The sequence below is a fragment of the Salvia miltiorrhiza genome, chromosome 4 (genome assembly GCF_028751815.1).
Source record: "Salvia miltiorrhiza cultivar Shanhuang (shh) chromosome 4, IMPLAD_Smil_shh, whole genome shotgun sequence".
NCBI lineage: Eukaryota > Viridiplantae > Streptophyta > Magnoliopsida > Lamiales > Lamiaceae > Salvia > Salvia miltiorrhiza.
The window spans coordinates 15,533,949-15,552,990 of NC_080390.1; the positions used below are offsets into that span (position 1 = coordinate 15,533,949).

At 40.2% G+C, this 19,042-nt stretch overlaps 2 protein-coding genes and 1 pseudogene across 11 annotated transcripts; 2 read left to right on the forward strand and 1 right to left on the reverse strand.

The window, feature by feature from the left end:
• The first annotated feature begins 2,799 nt into the window (after positions 1-2,799).
• On the forward strand, positions 2,800-6,945 carry LOC131019816 (serine--tRNA ligase, cytoplasmic-like; annotated as a pseudogene).
• Positions 6,946-7,493: 548 nt separating this feature from the next.
• LOC131019795 (probable inactive receptor kinase At5g58300) lies at positions 7,494-10,657 on the forward strand. 5 transcript variants are annotated; one of them, XM_057948376.1, is made up of 3 exons: positions 7,494-8,152; positions 8,420-9,860; positions 9,939-10,657. In XM_057948376.1, exons 2-3 carry the CDS (start codon positions 8,480-8,482, stop codon positions 10,550-10,552), a joined length of 1,995 nt encoding a protein of 664 aa, XP_057804359.1. In that variant the 5' UTR covers positions 7,494-8,152; positions 8,420-8,479; the 3' UTR covers positions 10,553-10,657. The 5 variants fall into 5 exon arrangements, with proteins under 5 accessions (XP_057804359.1, XP_057804355.1, XP_057804356.1 ...); XM_057948377.1 differs by having other exon boundaries at positions 7,779-8,182; XM_057948374.1 differs by having other exon boundaries at positions 7,779-8,152; positions 8,404-9,860.
• A 25-nt stretch (positions 10,658-10,682) lies between these two features.
• LOC131019800 (uncharacterized) lies at positions 10,683-17,666 on the reverse strand. 6 transcript variants are annotated; one of them, XM_057948387.1, is made up of 15 exons: positions 17,488-17,665; positions 16,619-16,876; positions 16,457-16,501; positions 16,290-16,352; positions 16,112-16,171; positions 15,918-15,980; positions 15,727-15,789; positions 15,559-15,621; positions 15,298-15,360; positions 15,043-15,105; positions 14,843-14,905; positions 14,290-14,349; positions 11,683-11,793; positions 11,433-11,525; positions 10,683-11,357 (listed from the first exon to the last, which is right to left on the reverse strand). In XM_057948387.1, the coding sequence occupies exons 2-15, from the start codon at positions 16,856-16,858 to the stop codon at positions 10,881-10,883; spliced, it is 1,527 nt and encodes a 508-aa protein (XP_057804370.1). In that variant the 5' UTR covers positions 16,859-16,876; positions 17,488-17,665; the 3' UTR covers positions 10,683-10,880. The 6 variants fall into 6 exon arrangements, with proteins under 6 accessions (XP_057804370.1, XP_057804368.1, XP_057804369.1 ...); XM_057948385.1 differs by having other exon boundaries at positions 16,109-16,171; positions 17,488-17,663; XM_057948386.1 differs by lacking the exon at positions 17,488-17,665 and adding an exon at positions 17,320-17,441 and having other exon boundaries at positions 16,109-16,171.
• Positions 17,667-19,042: the final 1,376 nt, after the last annotated feature.

Sequence of the window (19,042 nt, forward strand, 5' to 3'; positions counted from 1 at the left end):
TCTCTCATGATCATAATTCTCCTGTTCGGGCAGTCACTCATAATATGCCCGAAGCCTTGGCACTTGAAGCACTTCTTATCTCGATTTTGACCATCGGAAACGACCGGAATGCCCTGATTTGCTGCACCGGATCCCTCGGGTCGGGACCTAACGAACTGCTTCTTCTCCTCTCTCGGCGGTGCCTCCTTTTTCCATTGATTCCCTTTTGACGAGGAACCACTAGAAACTGGTTGCGATTGTCTCCAATTGCCCTGATTCTGGCGCTGGTTGCTGCTGTTGTTGCCCCTCCTCTTGCGTTGATTCTCGATCTTTATGGCCATGTGAACCATGTCCTCCAACTCAACGTAGTGCTGCAACTCCACCTTATCACGAATATCCCAATGCAAACCAGTCAAGAATCTCGCCATGGTCGCCTCTCGCTCCTCCACCACATTGGCTCGAATCATGGCAACCTCCATCTCCTTATAATACTCATCCACACTCCGACTGCCTTGCCTCAAAGTCTGCAACTTGTTGAAAAGCTCGCGGTAGTAATGATTCGGCACAAAACGCTTCCTCATCACAACCTTCATCTCCTGCCAAGTCTGAATAGGTGGCTCACTGTTTTTATCCTCCTACTCGTCACCATCTGATCCCACCAAACAAGTGCATAATCTAAGAACTCAATCGCTGCCAACTTCACCTTCTTGAGCTCTGAATAGTTGTGGTACTCGAACATAAGCTCCACCTTTTTCTCCCAATCAAGATACAATTCGGGGTCATTCTTCCCTTGGAAGGGAGGAATGTTCATCTTGATGTTGCCCAGATTGTTATCTTTCCACGTTCTGCCGCCATCGTCCTCTTCCTCAAATTCTGTATCATCTACATGCTCCTCATACGGACGGTGGAATCGACCTCCTCTACCATCACGGCCTCCTCGCCCGCCTCGGCCTCCTCGTGTGAAATTGATCTCTCAAGAATGAGACTGCTCCATCTGTTCGATCTTGTCGTACACTCCCTCCATTTTTGATTGTAGCATCTTGCCAAATTCTGAGCGAAGTGCCTCCAACACGAGTTTAAACTTTGGATCCATAACAGGGCTATCGCTCAAATCTGCACCCTGTTCATCTTTCTTAGACATAGTGACACAGACAGAAAACAAGAAACGGTTAGTGAAATAAAAGGACCTCACCACCTCACAAACACTCGTGTATCACTCAAGATGAAATCACTCAGCGCTCGTGTATCACACAAATCACGGCTTTTTCCCTCTAATAGTCTCACCACTCTTGCCTTTTTCCGCTCAATTTCTCTCTCAAGGAATCAAATTCCCTCAATCTACCAACTGAACTCAAAAACCAACTGCACCAACGAGATTGCCAAACTGTCTCAACGAGAGCACTCAACGAAACGCCCCACAAGAGACCACACCAACAACACTAAACGGACACGAAAAAGTGGGAAAACCCCTAAACGAAATCGAAGACAACCAGAAACGCAGACTGAACAACCCAAAAAGTACTGCGCAGAAATAGGCTCAAAACGCTCTATACTACCCAAGGATTCCAGAAAACACAACGAGACGTAAACGAAAATCGGAAAAAGTGTACGCCGAAACTGCCCCGAAAGGTTCTATACTACCCAAGGACTCCAGAAAACACAACGAGAAATAATCAAAAACCGAAAAAAATGTACGCAGAAACGGCCCCAAAAGGCTCTATACGATGCCAATGAACTGTAGGAACAAGATGCTGTAAGAAAATTTTCGAAAATTCTATACTTTTTTTTTGATCCCTAACGGACTATAGGATCTGAAAAAAAAAATCAAGAACCAAACAAAGTTATAACGTATGGATTTTTATATGGATGTGTAAGTCGTATGATGATAGATGTGTATAAGCGTGTATGTTTATGAGTAATTCAGACCACGCAGAAATCACAGCAGAACAAAATCAGACCTAGGTAAAATTGAAACCCTAGGAATTAAAACTACCGCAGAAAGCGGAACAGAAACTCGGACGTAGAGAAACTAAAACGCAGAAAACGGAAACCCTAAAATTCTACCCTTGACACAGAAACGAAAAGACGAAACCTGGATACGAAACGCGGCTCTGATACCAAATGATACGATCCTTGCCGATCTATCGAACACCACGCAAACGGAAGACTTGGAAAACGAACAGAAGATGGAATCCCAAAACTTCTGAATCTAACCCACGGAATGATCTAGGCGAACGAATCCCTAAACCCCAACGTGAGGTTGACGCAGCAACTCGGGGACGCTGAATGACACCCGACGAGGGTTGGTTGACTCGCCGTTACGTCGATAATTGAATTCGTCTTGGAATAATCAAGAGGAATTCAGAATTCTCAAGAGAGAAATAAAACTCACAAGTTTATTGATAAAAGTAGGCTAATTTTCGTCCAACACATAGGGAGCCTTATATAGGCAAAGGCTAAACCTAATCTAATAAGGAAATAGCTTAAAAACAAGCCCTAATAAGCCAAACAAGGCCCTTACTACTAAAATCCGAAAATAACAAGCCCTAAGGATAATGGGTTGCGAAAACAAAGCTAAATAAATAAAAAGAAGTCTTTCAAACTTCGGCCCACTCGCAAGTAATAAGATTAATCAAACATGGGCTCAACTCGCCAACTCCACAATCTCCAATTGGCTTCTTCATCAATTCTTGCTTCCAAATTTCTTCAACTAAGATCATCAAGCTCTCCTTGAACTTCTTGGCTCTAGCTCTTGTAACTGGACCAACAGGAACATGCACCGGGTCTTGCACAGACGAACCTTGGGCTGCATCAGGCTATATACTGAAAACCTCAACCTTTGTTTGATTGAAAGGCCGAAGAAGATACACGACATTTGATTGAAAGTAGAGATAAAAACAAACAAGGGATTGTAGAAAATGAGGCGGAGGTGCAGGAGGCTCTAACAGCATTGCACTCTAGATTACGAAACATTGGAAACCTAGTGCATGATTCTGTCCCTGTTGACAATAATGAGGTGTGTTTGAGCCTTTGAGGTCTTTGTTCATGCCTGGATTTTCAATGAAATGTGACATTTTCTCACACTACAAAAAAATCGTGAATTACCGACGGCGAAATGCCGTCGGTAACAAAAGACGGCCGCCGGTAAATAGTGTTACCGGCGGCGTTACCGGCGGCAACTCGCCGTCGCTAAACGGTTCGTCGGCAACGCCATTACCGACGGCGATCGGCCGCCGCCGGCAATTAACGGCGGCGAAGCCGCCGGCATTTCCACCGTTAAATACCGCCGTTGAACGGCGGAGAGTTGCCGGAAAATTACCGACGGCGTTTGCCGTCGGTAATTAGCGGCGGCGAGATCACCGTCGGTAATTTCCACCGGACGGTGGTGGCGCACACGCCGGAGTTGTTCACGATATTACCGAGGGCAAAATGCCGTCGGTAATTACCGACGGCATTTTGCCCTCGGTAATATTTTTTAATTTATTTTTTTTATTTTATTTTTTTTATTTATTTATTTTATTTATTTATTTATTTTATTGTATATCCACAATTTATTTCGGTATTTATACAGTATTGCATAATTTAGACGAACTTCCCAGTCGGTCACCCATCTTAGTTGTGCTCTAAGTCAAGCACGCTTAACCTTGAAGTTCTTTTCGAATGGTCACCAGTACAGAACACTCGTATTATTGATATATATAGTATCTATTAATTCATTTAAAGTCTACTTCAATATACAATATCATATATATTCATAACCTTAGAATATGTCGAGATGATATACAAAAAATGTTGTTAATTACGGATTGGGCTCGTTTCCGTTCTTATTTTTATGTCGGAAAAATATTTATTAATTAATTTATTATTAATTTTCGATTTTTTTTTTTTTTTTTTTATCAATCTAGTTTATACACCATTCATAACCTTAGTGTTGATTGATGAGTGAATCACTAATCAAATTAACATTCTTAAATTATAATTATAAGTTACTTACTAAGAATCTTGAATTCTTAGTAATAATATTAGATTAGTGATGATTGATGAGTGAATCACTAATCAAATTAACATTCTTAAGTTATAATTATAAGATTCTTACTAAGAATCTTGAATTCTTAGTAATAATCTTGGATTAGTGATGATTGATGAGTAAATCACTAATCAAATTAACATTCTTAAGTTATAATTATAAGATTCTTACTCAGAATCTTGAATTCTTAGTAATAATCTTGGATTAGTGATGATTGATGAGTGAATCACTAATCAAATTAGCATTCTTAAGTTATAATTATAAGATTCTTACTAAGAATCTTGAATTCTTAGTAATAATCTTGGATTAGTGATGATTGATGAGTGAATCACTAATCAAATTAACATTCTTAAGTTATAATTATAAGTTTCTTACTAAGAATCTTGAATTCTTAGTAATAATCTTGGATTAGTGATGATTGATGAGTGAATCACTAATCAAATTAACATTCTTAAGTTATAATTATAAGTTTCTTACTAAGAATCTTGAATTCTTAGTAATAATCTTGGATTAGTGATGATTGATGAGTGAATCACTAATCAAATTAACATTCTTAAGTTATAATTATAAAATTCTTACTAAGAATCTTGAATTCTTAGTGATGATTGATGAGTGAATTACTAATCAAATTAACATTCTTAAGTTATAATTATAAGTTACTTACTAAGAATCTTGAATTCTTAGTAATAATATTAGATTAGTGATGATTGATGAGTGAATCACTAATCAAATTAACATTCTTAAGTTATAATTATAAGATTCTTACTAAGAATCTTAAATTTTTGGTAATAATCTTGGATTAGTGATGATTGATGAGTGAATCACTAATCAAATTAACATTCTTAAGTTATAATTATAAGTTTCTTACTAAGAATCTTGAATTCTTAGTAATAATCTTAGATTAGTAATAATCAATGTTTAAATTCACTTGTATTTCAATATATATTTGATTTTAATGTTTTTGTATTTTTATCTTTGATCAATTTATTAGATGATAAATGAAAAAAAAAAATGAAAAAAAAATAAAAAATAAATAAAAAAAAAATTAAAAAAAAATAAATAAATTACCGACGGCATTTGCCCTCGGTAATTAACATTTGCCGTCGGTAATTAGCGGCGGAAAAATGCCGTCGGTAATTTTGGCCGGACGGTGGTGGTGCTATCGCCGGATGTCACCGGCGGTGGTGATTAGCAGCGGCCGGTTGCCGCCGGTAAATACCGACGGCAATTGCCGTCGGTAATAAATAATATATATTTATATTAATATATATTTAAATTAGCGGCGGCGTAACCGCCGCTAATTAGCGGCGGCCCATTTGCCGTCGGTAATGCGCCGGTAATAGTCAAAAGGCGGGTCGCCTTTTTTGCCGCCGCCGTGCCGTCGGTAATTGCCGGCGGCGGCGCCGCCGTCGGTAATTTTGGCCGCTATTTTCGCGTTTTTTTGTAGTGTCAGGATAACAACGTTGTTATAAGGTCATGGGGAGAGAAGAGGATGGAGCCAAAACTCAAGAATCACGTGGAGCTTGTTGAGCTTCTAGAAATTGCAGAGGTACTCACTTTATATTAAAATTAAAATACATTTTGCAAGTGAAATTGATCAAGCATATATATTTGAATATTTTAGGTGCAGATGTTGCGGGAGGTAGAGGTTTCTATCTGGAAGATAATGGACTAGAGCTTAATCAAGCACTAATCATGTTTGGTCTTGATTTTTTGAGAAAGAGGGGATTTAAGGGGAAGCAGCCTCCTTTCTTCATGCGGCAATATATTATGGCTGAGTGTGCCCAGTTGGCTCAATTTCATGACGAGCTTTACAAGGTAACCTTTTCTTCTCCTCCAATAGCTTATACCTTAATTAATTAATACTGTGTGTAACAGGTAGAAGGAGACGACAAATATCTAATAGCTACTGCTGAACAGCCGCTTTGCGCTTATCATCGAAACGATTGGATTCATCCTACCCAACTGCCTTTGAGGTGTCTATGAAAACAATTTGCTTGTCTTGTTATGTTGGTTTATGCTACCTGTTTTGATGTTTGGTTTTGTTTTAGATATGCAGGATTTTCTCCGTGCTTCAGGAAGAAGCTGGTTCGCACGGTCGAGATACTCTTGGACTTTTCCGTAATCATCAGTTTGAAAAGATTGAACAGTTGTGTATGACTAGTCCAAACGCAAATGATTCATGGCAAATGCATGAAGAAATGCTCAAAAATTCAGAGGATTTTTACCAGCTGGTATGTTTGTTTTGGCCCCTCCTCTTTTCATCAATTTTATTTGCCTAAACTTAGATGCTTTTGTGAAATTATATACTCAGCTTAATATTCCGTATCGAGTTGTCTCTGAATGATGCTGCTGCAAAGAAGTATGACTTGGAAGGATGGTTTCCAGCGTCGCAGACTTATAGAGAATTCGTTTCCTGTTCAAATTGCACAGACTATCAGTCGAGAAGATTAGAAATACGATATGGACACAAAAAGGTATAGGTAGAGCTGGTCTGGCTTAATTGTTTATATTCAGATATATTGAGTGTAGTGTTATGTGTTGCAGAGCAACGGCAGCAAGAGTAAAGAGTATGTACACATGTTAAACTCGACACTGACAGCAACGGAGAGGACCATGTGTGCCCTCATTGAGAACAACCAGAAGGAGGATGGGCTGGAGATACCAGAGGTTCTTCGACCATACATGACCTCTAAATCCTTCATTCCCTTTATACTCAAACACAAAAACACCAAGAAAAGCACCAAGAAAAAGACCAAGGAATAACCAAACTATTTCAAGGATTCTTGTCTAGATGCATTCTTCAATTTTCTTTTTAATTTATTACTATGTTTTAGTCTTGATTATGCGTAAATTCACCAGACTTTTATTTTGTTTGGATGTTTTCTACGACTGTCTAATTTTGCATAGTAATCCATTACATGAAAATTTTTGTTTTATTGTTGCTAACGTGACAATGAAGCGCAGCTCAATTGGTAAGACGTTTCCACTCCAACCATTAGGTCGGTATTTCGAGTTACCAAGGGTGGGGATTGGAGAACCATTATTGATCCTCATAGACAAAAGAAAAAGAAAAAAATACCATAATCTTTTATGGGCTTTTCTTATTTGGGTTGTTATAATTGGAGCCCATGTGACAACCAAATCAACCGTTGGGATTTCTCTTCTCCTCTACCAGTCTTGATCATCTTTGAAGATGTTGCAGAGAAGAGCTGGTAAATGAGAAAATGTTACTGTAAAATTACATATTATTTCCAATTCAAAAATTCAATTTGTCAGCTGGAGTTTGAGTAAGTAAAAAATTCCAAATAAAATTTTGTCTTCCACCCCAACACTATTTTTGTATTCTCATGCAATCATACTAGTATTCTTTTATGTGGAGAATCTCACTTAAGCGATCAGATTTACACCAAACCTCAACTGCCCATACTTTTGTCAACGCCACAAACTATTTTTCTTTTTACTAAATCATAACCAAACAGCAACAAATGGGCATTTCTTTATTTGTTGCTTAATGATTAGGTCATCTCATCTGCATGATTGATTACTCTCTTTTTTGCATTTATTATATATGTATGCTTTAATTAATTTAATTTTCTTTCTTGTTCGTCCACCTGCAAAATTAAAAAGAAGGTCGTATTTGCGGTGGAGTGGCTACTAAGTGCAATAATGTTGAACAACCTAACCAAATATAATTCATAACCATTTTGACTGAATTAATATTAGTTGAGAAGTGGTTGCATCTTATTCTTACGTTAATCGATTCCACAATAAAGAGAAAAAGGGATATCGAGATTGGTGCGAGCAGACTACGTTGGCTTGACGGAGACAACTAATTCTTGAACTAATCTCAACAAAATATATATCTCCACACAAACACAACCAACACTTTTTTTCTTCTCTTTTCTTTTTTCAATTTGCTCCCACAAATTCTCCTCAACTTTCATCTTCTTCTTTATCAACGCCAACAAGAAAAGAGATGCTACAAAAGGAAAGAATGTGCAAAAGTAGAATAATAATGCCGTTGCTGGACGTTGTGTTAGAGAGGAATTCTCTTCCCATTTCATAATATTCCCTCTCTCTCTCTCTCTTAACCTACTTTAAAGCTTCCATGATGTCTTGTTTCATCCCACCTCACCACTGAAGGTACTGTTCAGTTCCCTTCCTTCTCTCACTGTGAGTTTGTCTGATTTGTTGATCTCAAAATCTGCATGCTGTCTCTCTGTGCTTCCATACTCATCAACTGTTTTAACAGAAAAGTGTGATCTTAATCAGTCTAGTTTTTTAGATGCATTCAATTAGCTCAACCAGAAAACAATGTTATTGGAGTTGAGAGTTTATGTTGACTCCATAGATTGAATGAATGATTTGTTTTATATATATATATATATATATAGTACCATATGCCTGCAGGAGAAAGAATGAAAGAAACCAAATGCTGAAAAGAGGCCTCCATTAATCTTCCAATCACCAATGATGAAGCTGCAACATTCCTCATTCTCAACATGTTGCTTCTTCTTCTTCTTCTTCTTCTTCTTCTACATGGTGACTATGATGAGTAGTGATCTCAGCTCGGACCGCGACGCCCTTCTTGATTTCGCCTCCGCCATGACTCATGCGAGGAGACTCAACTGGAGAAACGCTTCCACACTTTGCACCTCTTGGGCTGGAGTCACTTGCTCTTCAGACGGCAGCCGGGTGGTGGCCCTCCGCCTGCCCGCCTACGGACTGCTCGGCCCTCTCCCGGAGAACACCTTGGCAAGGTTGGATTCCCTCACCACTCTCAGCCTCAGATCAAACTACCTCAATGGCACCCTTCCATCCGACCTTCTCTCTCTTGATTCCCTGCGCTATGTCAATCTCCAGCAAAACAGATTCACCGGTGACATTCCTTCCTTCCAATCTCCTCTGCTCAATGTTGTTGATTTCTCCTTCAACTCATTGACAGGGAACATCCCTCAAACACTCCAGAATCTCACACGCCTCACTGCTTTATTCCTTCAAAACAACTCTCTCTCTGGCTTCATACCTGACCTCAACCTTCCAGAACTCAAGCAGTTGAATTTTAGCAATAACAATCTCAATGGCTCTGTCCCATCTCACCTGCAGAGGTTCTCTGCTTCTTCATTCAATGGAAACTCTAAGTTGTGTGGGAAGCCCCTGCAAAGCTGCCATGTAGCATCACCTCCTCCTTCTCCTTCCCCTTCACCTTCTCCTTCGCCTGCGCCTTCTCCTTCGCCTCCTCCTCCTCCATCTCAAGCTCTCCCCCCGCCATCTCCTTCTGCACAGACCCCATTTTCCCCAACAGTTCCTGAAGCTCACAAATCCAGCAAAAGTTTAGGCACATCAAGTATAGTTGCTCTGGGAGTGGGTGGTGCTGCAGTGGCAGCAGTTGCAGCCTCGGCATTGTTAGTTTTCTGTTTGAAGCGGAGGCGAGCAGCTGGAGGAGGATCGCTCAAAGGAAACAGGGCTGAGGGGAGAAGAGGCGAGGCGCCTAAGGAAGAGTTTGGGAGTGGAGTGCAAGAGGCAGAGAAGAACAACCTCATATTCTTTCAAGGCAGTTCCTATAGCTTCAATCTTGAGGACTTGTTGCGAGCCTCGGCCGAGGTGCTGGGGAAAGGAACCTACGGCACAACCTACACGGCCGTCTTGGAGGAAGGAACCACGGTGGTGGTGAAGCGCCTCAGAGAAGTGCTCTCCGGGAAGAGAGAGTTTGAGCAGCAGATGAAGGCCATTGGCAATGTGCAGCCTCACCCCAACGTTGTCCCCCTTCGCGCTTACTACCATTCCAAAGACGAGAAGCTCCTAGTATACGACCACGTACCCGCTGGCAGCCTCTCCACCCGACTCCATGGTACCTGCAGAATGCAAGAAACAGTGTTAAAAAATATCAGTTCAAGTTTTTTACTCAGTGATGTTGTTATCTATGCAGGGAACAAAGAAAATGGAAGGATTCTTGATTGGGAAACTAGAGTCAAGATTTGCTTAGGAGTGGCCAAAGGGGTAGCACATATTCATTCAACTGCTGGAACCAGACTTACTCATGGAAACATCAAGTCTTCCAATGTCCTTCTCAGCCATGACTCAAATGCTTGTGTTGCAGATTTTGGCCTCACTCCTCTAATGGGAGTCCCTACAACTCCACCCAGAGGTGCTGGATACCGGGCACCCGAGCTTGTTGAGACGGGGAGACACACTCAGAAGTCAGATGTCTACAGCTTTGGTGTTCTGCTCCTGGAATTGCTCACAGGCAAAGCACCAATTCAGACACTGGGGCAAGAAGATGTCATGGATCTGCCGCGATGGGTCCAATCCGTCGTGAGAGAGGAATGGACGGCTGAGGTTTTCGACGCTGATCTGATCAAGTACCAGGCTAGTGTTGAAGAAGAAATGGTGCAGATGCTCCAGATTGCAATGACCTGTGTGGCCAAGGTGCCGGAGATGAGACCTGCGATGGATGAAGTCGTCAGGATGATCGAGGAACTCCGGCAGCTATCGGGTTCCGGGAACCAGCCGTCGTCCAGCACTAGTCCCACATTATTGTAATCATTCATTGCATCTCCATATATGGCACCACTAGCCAAAGGAGTTGCAGCTTATTTGTTCAATCATGTAGAATTAATGCAAGAAGACAGTGATAATCCTTTCTCATTTTGATTTCTATTAGATATCCATATGTAACAAGTCAATAACAGTAAACAATAATCAATCGTTAATCACTCTACATTGTTAATCTACATAACAGAAAAGAGGCTGACATTAGATTTGTAGTAAGGTTTAAAAGTGTATAAATGTGACTAGCTCTCCCTAGAAAACTGCTACGGTTGTATATCTCTCTCTATATCAAAAAAAGGCAATCTTTGTTGCAGTCTGCCTAGCCTGATCTTCCAGCGTTGGTATTCACTAAATCAGCTCCACTAACATATCTAGCTACAAAGGATATCAAACGGAATGGAGCACCAACCAACGGTGCATCAGTGAGCGAGACATCCACGTCGTCATCATTTTGAGCTGCCTCCATATTAGATTCCTTCACTACTTCATTCTCATCCAATGGGATTTGCACAATTTCATCTTCCTCTATTATTTCTGAAGAATTTGCGACACCAGGTTTCACATTCACGAGCTCACCATTCCTCTCATCTTTGGCCATGACATCTTCCAAAGACTGGATGCTGTCCGAGACAGAGATCATCTTGCTAGCTTCCGATATGGCCTTCTCCGTTACGTGCCTGTCAGCCAAATCAGGCATAAGAGCTGCAGCAGATTGAGCAGTTACAGCCCCAGCAACATTGGGAAATTGTTCGTTTCTTGCACCGCTCTGTTCAAGCTCAGCGTACAATTCATTAACCTGAAGAACAGCCAGAGACATAAATCATCCTATCACAGTTGAAACCATGACAATTTCGATAGATAGGTAACATACCTTTTCAACAAGCTCTGAATTTTCTGCAACCAATTTCTCAACCAGTGCGCTAGCAGCTTCTGCCTCATAGTTTGCACGACCATCTTCTGGAGTCTGAATCACAAAATAAAAGCTTATCCATAGCGACAGTATTTACAGAATTTTTACTGATAACAAACCGAAATGAAAAAATGAGTTCCTTCTAGAAATATGAGATACCAAGGTAAGGAACAGATATTGAGTAGCAAGATCAGAGAAGACATCTTGATACCTGTTTGTCCATCTCAAGGGTGTTAATTTGTAATTGTAGACTGGAAATGACTTCTTTCAACTGTTGTGTTTCACTAAAGAGACTGTCCCTGGATAGCTCCAGCTCCTCCACCTGCCATGCTCTGATTTTAATTTCTACTATCAGAATAAATTGGACATTATGAGTAATTAGTGCTAAGGGGTTGCATGTTCGTTGAGCAGCAACATTCTACTCATTAGCAGGATTTCCACAAAATAAATTTATCAAAATTGGAGGAATACTAAACATGAAAAATTAGTCTTTCACACTTAGATCTTACATGCATTGTAATGTTCCAATAAGAAGTCATCTTTTCTCTTCTAAACTACACTTTCAATCTTAGAGAAGTCATATCTGAACGAAATTCAATAAAATATCGAGGGCCTAACTGATTCTGCAAGTAAAGATATCCTCACGTTGTCAAACAAAGTTGCTTTTAGCTATTTCATTAAAATTAATAGGGTTAAGGTGCAGATAGGCCCCTCAAGTGGAGGCCCTTAGAGCGTTTCAGTCCCCTTACTAGCTGTGTGTGCAGATTGGCCCTCGAACTCAAAAAAATGGTGCAGATCGCCCCCTCTGACTTAACACCGTTATGGGCCGTTAGTCAGAGGGGGCGATCTGCACCGTTTTTTTGGAGTTCAGGGGCTAATCTGCACCTTTTCCCTTTTCGGAGTTCGGGGGCTAATCTGCACACCGTTCATTAAAAAAAATCACATCTCATCTTCTCCGACCAACTTTTCCGGCGTCAATCGCCGTCAGATGAGGAAAATCACGAAATCAAGTTCCCAAGCCCCAAATCGAGAATTCCAAATCGGCGTCATTGCTCCCGAAAATCACATAATCGAAATGAAAACTCGAATTCTCCCTCGAACGTCACCGCCCCCCAATTGCAGAATCACCCCCAACGAATCGAACTTCGCCTCGCCGTAGGCGGTGATCGTGACCCCAATCGAGATCGAGATCATGTTGGCCATGGTCTCTGATTTGGAGGCGTTGATGCAGCCCGAACAGAGCTACTGATGCAGCCCGAACAGAGCTACGCTCGCGCCAGAGCAGAGATGAGTTCCGCGCCAGAGCAGCGGAATCAAGCTCGCCAGCGGAATCAAGCAGGGCAGAGGAATCCAAATGACAGCGCAGCGGAGTTGACTAGCCAGAGGAATCAAAATGCCAGCGCAGCGGAGTCGACTAGCCAGAGGAATCAAATGCCAGCGCAGCGGAGTCGACTAGCCAGAGGAATCAAAATGCCAGCGCAGCGGAGTCGGCTTTGCCAGAGGAATCCTCCCGCCAGAGGAACCCCGGCTTTCCAGAGGAGAGGAGCGGACGTAAAGAGCAGAGCGTACGGAGCTGGTTTTCTCGCTAGGGTTATTTTAGCTTGCTGAACAAGTTTCTTTTGTTTCCTTGTTTTTACGGTTATGTCCTTCGTTAAATTAAGGTTTTATTTTGCCTATATATATGGCGGCTGTATGGAACAAAAACTAACTTTGATGATATATGAAATTTGTGAGATTATTCTCTCTTGAGAAGTTCGAGTTCTTCCTGGATTTTGCCCAAGCAAATCCAACCTATCGGCGGGTTCATCATCCCTCGTCGTGTGTCATTCATCGTCCCCGAGTTGCTGCGTCAACTGCACGTTGGGGTTTAGGGATTCGTTCGCCTAAATCATTTCGTGGGTTAGATTCAGAGGTTTTGGGACTTCCATCTTCTACTTCCATCCTATCGACGAATCGACGAGTTCATCATCCCTCGCCGTGTGTCATTCAGCGTCTCCGAGTTGCTGCGTCAACTGCACGTTGGGGTTTAGGGATTCGTTCGCCTAAATCATTTCGTGGGTTAGATTCAGAGGTTTAGAGACATTTCATCCTTTATCTGTCTTTTAAATTTTATCCGTTCATTTTCAGTCTTCCGCTTACAAATCAATTAGATCGGTGATTTCCATATCCTTTACGTTTAATGCTTGTGTTTTCCGGTGAAACTCCATAATTACCGGTCCGGATCTGATCAGGCGTCCTTCTTCAACAGCACGCCGATAGTGTAGATGGCGACGGGCATCGTCGGCCTTTATCACCGAATTTCGCCGGATTTGAGAGAAAGAGGCGACTCCTTATCGAGAAAAGCTAGGCGACTCCTCATCGAAAAAAGCCAGGCGGTGGGTTCACCGGATATTGCGGCGGCGATTTCCGACGGAATGGGAGAATTAGGGCTCATCCTTGACGCTAAGCGTGTGCAGTCGAGCGAGCTCCGGGGTTTAGGGCCCAAGAGAGAAAGAAAGGGGCGGCGCCCTCCGCCGGCCTCGCCGAAGCTTGAATCAGCGACAACGACGATCAAATTTTGAGCGAGAGAGATGAATTAATTAAAAAGTTAAAAGGTGCAGATTAGCCCCTGAACTCCGAAAAAACGGTGCAGATCGCCCCCTTGACTAACGGCCCATAACGGTGTTAAGTCAGAGGGGCCGATCTGCACCGTTTTTTTGAGTTCGGGGGCCAATTTGCACACACAGTTAGTAAGGGGACTGAAACGCTCTAAGGGCCTCCACTTGAGGGGCCTATCTGCACCTTAACCCAAATTAATATATGTCACTAAGACTGGTACCTGAGCTCTTAATTTGGCGTTAGCAGCAGTCAAGCTGGCAATAGATTCCTGTGCTGAGTTCTGTCACAGTGCAAGAGCCATATAAAATATTAATGTCTCTGAAAGTTATCACCATGGATGATTGAAAGATTAATATAATGGACAAGTCAATGAAGCAACAGTCCTTGCCATCTAGCATTCACTGAGTCAAACTTATTTCCTTTATCATAATGAAAAAAGAAAAAACAAGTTGATATATACAAAGATTGAGTATTCAAGAGTACAGTGATCTACAAATTTTTTCATCTCATGTCTCGTGCTTTTGGAGATCAGGGTTTCTATACAACAAATGTAGACACTGATTGATGTATCTTTATATTTATTTATCATTAGAACAGCCACGGTCTGAAAAGCTTCACGGCTACCAAACTAATTTAAAGCTATCAGGTTAGGTTAGTTCCATCCTTGCTTATGTTTACAGGTGTAGAGGAGCATTTCTTCGCAACATAATTTTCAGAATGCAACAGCTAAAGCAGAGAGCAAGTAAAACAGTTGAGATAAAAGCAGAGCGTACCTCTTTTAGGATCCAGGAATCTCCATCTCTTTCCATCTCTTTTACGGTTTCTTCTAGGCTCACCTGTTGTGTTCAAGCTGTAAGTTGACTTATTCAAACAACCCTAGTTCCTCATTTGATTTCAGACAAAGACCTCAACATCTCAAGTTTAATGAGGAATACTATTATTAATTTTTATGTTAGCTAAAACTCAGTTTTACCACTTTCAGATTTAATAATGAAGCCTCATCCACCATCTGATTAAACTTTGGCCCAAAACCGGCCTGCATGAAAGAAGTTTTAATATCAACATACAGAATTTATGAAATGAAACTGTATTTGTGAAGAAAGTGGTTGTGCTATTTAGAAAATATTGAACACTAAAATTGCTACCAAAGAGAATTTATTTTAATGTAACTTATGCAGAGTCCCAAACTTAAGAAATCAGCACAGTATGAATATTTGATGAGGGTCACCTCTGTCTGGGCCCAGGAATCCTTTTCACCCTTCAGTTGTAGAATTTCCTTCTGCAGACTAGCCTAAAAAGTAAAAATTACAGAAAATCATCAGGATAGATCAAACTCCTTGCAAAAACCCAAAAAGAAAACAGATGAAAATGTAAAGCAGACTCAAAAGAAAAATAATAGTAAATAAATAACAAGAAGAGAGCATGTACTTGAGACTTTTGGTAACCATAAACCTTCCACCCTTAGAAAAATCTAAGAATGTAGTATTACCTCTTTCTGCAGTTGAGAATTCATTTCCCTTTGTAATTCTTGAATTTTCTGTTCACAACTACCCTGTAAAAGGCATAGAATTTATCAATAGCTATTATAGAACTATAAAAATCACACATGAAAATAAAAAATTCACCAAAGTCCCTACATTTTATGATATAAGATTACCTCTTTCTGGATCAATGAATCTTTTTCATTTTCCAATTCTGCCAGTCTCTCCTTTAACCTGGCCTGTACAAGCCAACATTATCACACACTACCCTTCTAAGTTCCTTCTCCAAATAAAAGAAGTTTGAAACTGAATGCATCCACAGTAAAAAATTTAAAGAAAGCTAGTTTCTGTGAAAAAATTCCACTACCTCGTTCTGCAAAGATGCATTCTTTTCGTCCTCTAACTGCTTAATTTTTTCACTTTGACTAGCCTGTCAAAGCAAAATAGTCATGATCTGATCCACGGAATGAAAGAAAAAGAAGATGGAACATGATACCACTGAAAGAGCTATTAACAACTCTAAACAAATGCATTTACTAATAACCCAAATGCAAATACCACTTTTTCTAAATTTCCATCGTGTTCCTCCATCAACTGCTTGATTCTCTCCTCAAGGCAAGCCTGTACACGAAAGGGGCATTTTTACATGAGATAATTACAAATAGTCAAGCATATGTACATATAGTGAAAATAAAAGTTCAAAAGTACTAAAATGTCAAAAAATCTTAGTTCAGACAACCTCTTTTTGTACTTGAGCATTTTTTTCAGCCTGAAGTTTGTTAACTTTTCCTTCAAGAGTGGCCTGTATGATCCTTCATATTAGCAGTTCTTCCTCAAAAATGTTGAAAACAAGAAATCACGTACTAAAATGACTCACACCAATAGTTAGTACAACCATGTCCTTACCTCTCTATCCAGCCAATGCTGTTTCTCCGCTTCAGCCAGGTTTGTCTGTAAACAAAGTTGGTGCAAGGGAAGATAGATGAAAGATTCAATACAATCACAGTTTCAGCAACTCCAAATCATGTATACCCATGACATCACATGTGGTGATCAAAATAAACTTACTACTTCAGTGCCATTGACAAGACATCCATTGCCATCTGCAGTTATGTGCCCTATAGTATCATTTGACGCATCTACAATCTCTGACACTTGAATGTCACAATTCTCTCCTATCTCCTGCACATGGCTCTGACTATCAGAAGTTGATTCCTTAGCATCAAGTTTGTCACTTTCAGTTGGTTCGTTGGCTTGCTTATTCTTCTTCTTTTTGTTCTTCTTCCTCTTCTTCTTGTCATCCTCCATTAGTGAATACGTCAGATACTGAAAAATGAAAGGGGTAAAGAACTAAGCCAAACTTGAACAGGCTCAAACAGCTACCAGGAAATAATAGTTTTTAAGAAGAAAGAATAAACTCATCATCAAAACTATTCATGATTTATCCTCCCGGAATGTGAACAAAAAATTGTAAAATCCGAAATGCATTATCTGGCACATAAGCAACAAAGTCAAAACCAGAGAAAAAACAAAAAAACAGAAATGTGAGTCGAAATGGCATTTCAATGACCATACAGATACATTTGGTTTTTACAGAGAAATAATACTGAGCTCATAATTAACCAGAATCAGATCCAACAAGCCAAGTAATAGCTAAACCTTCCAGTTCCAAGAGCTATACGACTCGAACATAAATCAGATCAAAAATGAGTCGACCAAATCAGTTTCGATTGTGAAATTACGAACAAACATCAAATGCACAGCATTACCCCCGCCCCATAGTAAGATGAATGCTGTAAATTCGAGCAATTCCAATCAGCGGAGACATTAAATTGGATGATAAAATCAGGAACCAATCGTAATAAAATTGAAGGCTGAATGGATTGACGCAATACATACTGGAATTTAAACAAGAAAAAGAAAATACAGAAACTCACACGAAATGAAAAAACTTTTGGCTAGATTCTGGAGTTGAGTCAGTTATTGCTTGCAAGTGAGGCCTCTGAATAATTCTGAGTTAGATTTTGCTGGAAGTGGTAACGAGATTTTGCTTCAAACGGCATTTGCCTTCATTTTGCAGGTACTTTTACGTTTCACTTTGTCGACACCAAATAAATATAAAATAATATTTAAAAAATATGGTGTAGTGAATGTTATTCATAAATTTCTTTGTTTTTGTGAAAAATATTTTGTTATTAATTGGGAAGAATACTGGGCCTAATAATATTAATAATAAGTTTATTACAAACCTAATTTGCGTGAACATAAAAATAAATAATTTTGATAGCAATAAACCCGATCCAGGGGCAGAAAGGAGAAAACAGAATCACCAACACTTGCAGTGCGACAAGACGAAGGGAGAAGAGGAGAGTGATCCACGTTAGGGGTGTAAACGAACCAAGTCGCTCGCAAACTATTTGGGGCTCGGCTCAAAAAAAGCTCGTTCGAAATTCGTTCGTTTTCTAAACGAGCCGAACTCGAGCCTGTGCATGTTCGGCTCATGAGCTCGCAAACAAGTTCGGCTTGAACCTATTCGCGAGCCTATTCGCGAATATGTTTGTGAATAGGCTCACGAATATGTTCGCGAATAGGTTCATTAAATAATAATTTTATATATTTTATTTGTTAGATATTTTTTAAATAATAAAAATAATACTCATAATTAAAAAAAAATACTACTAACTTGATAAATTATCTGTTAAAAATAAATTACAAATTATGATTCATAAATAGTTTAGTAATATATGAACAAATATAATTTTTTTATTTTAATGAAACCTCAATATATAAATAATTCGAACCGAGCTCGAATTCGAGCTTGAAATTTGAGCCGAGCTCGAGATAAACGAATAATTAACGAGCCAAGCTCGAGATAAACGAATAATTAACGAGCCAAGCTCGAGCTCGAGATAAACGAATAATTAGCGAGCCGAATTCGAACCAAACTCGAGCTTGGTATTATATAAGCGAGCCGAGCTCCAGCTCATTTTTAGGCTCGAATTCGAGCTCAAGCCGAACCAAATCTTCACGAACCGAGCCCGAGCCTGGAGGTATTCGGCTCGGCTCGGTTCGTATACAGCCCTAATCCAGGTAGATAAATCGAGGGGTTTTGGGTTAAGCTTGCTCAATTTTCGACTTCACCCCCGCTCTCATCCCTGCAATCCGCGCTTTCGCCCTAATCTTTGGTACCGTGTCTTTTCAGATTTAGGGGTTTTTTTTGTTATTTATGCAATATTCTATCAGCTTCAACAGCATATTTTGTGTTGTTGATGTTGGGAACCTTGTGGAATATCCTAACCCTTGTTTTGATGATACCAAAATTCATAGGACTTATATGTAATAGACTAGAATCGTTTTGAACTCAAGTGTTAGAGTTCGTTTCTAGTTTAGTTGCGGTGTCGAAGACCGAAGACTGAAGACTGAAGAACGAAGACTGAAGACTGAAGACTGCAGTTACCAACTGAAGTATCAGTTGAAGAATCAGTTGAAGAC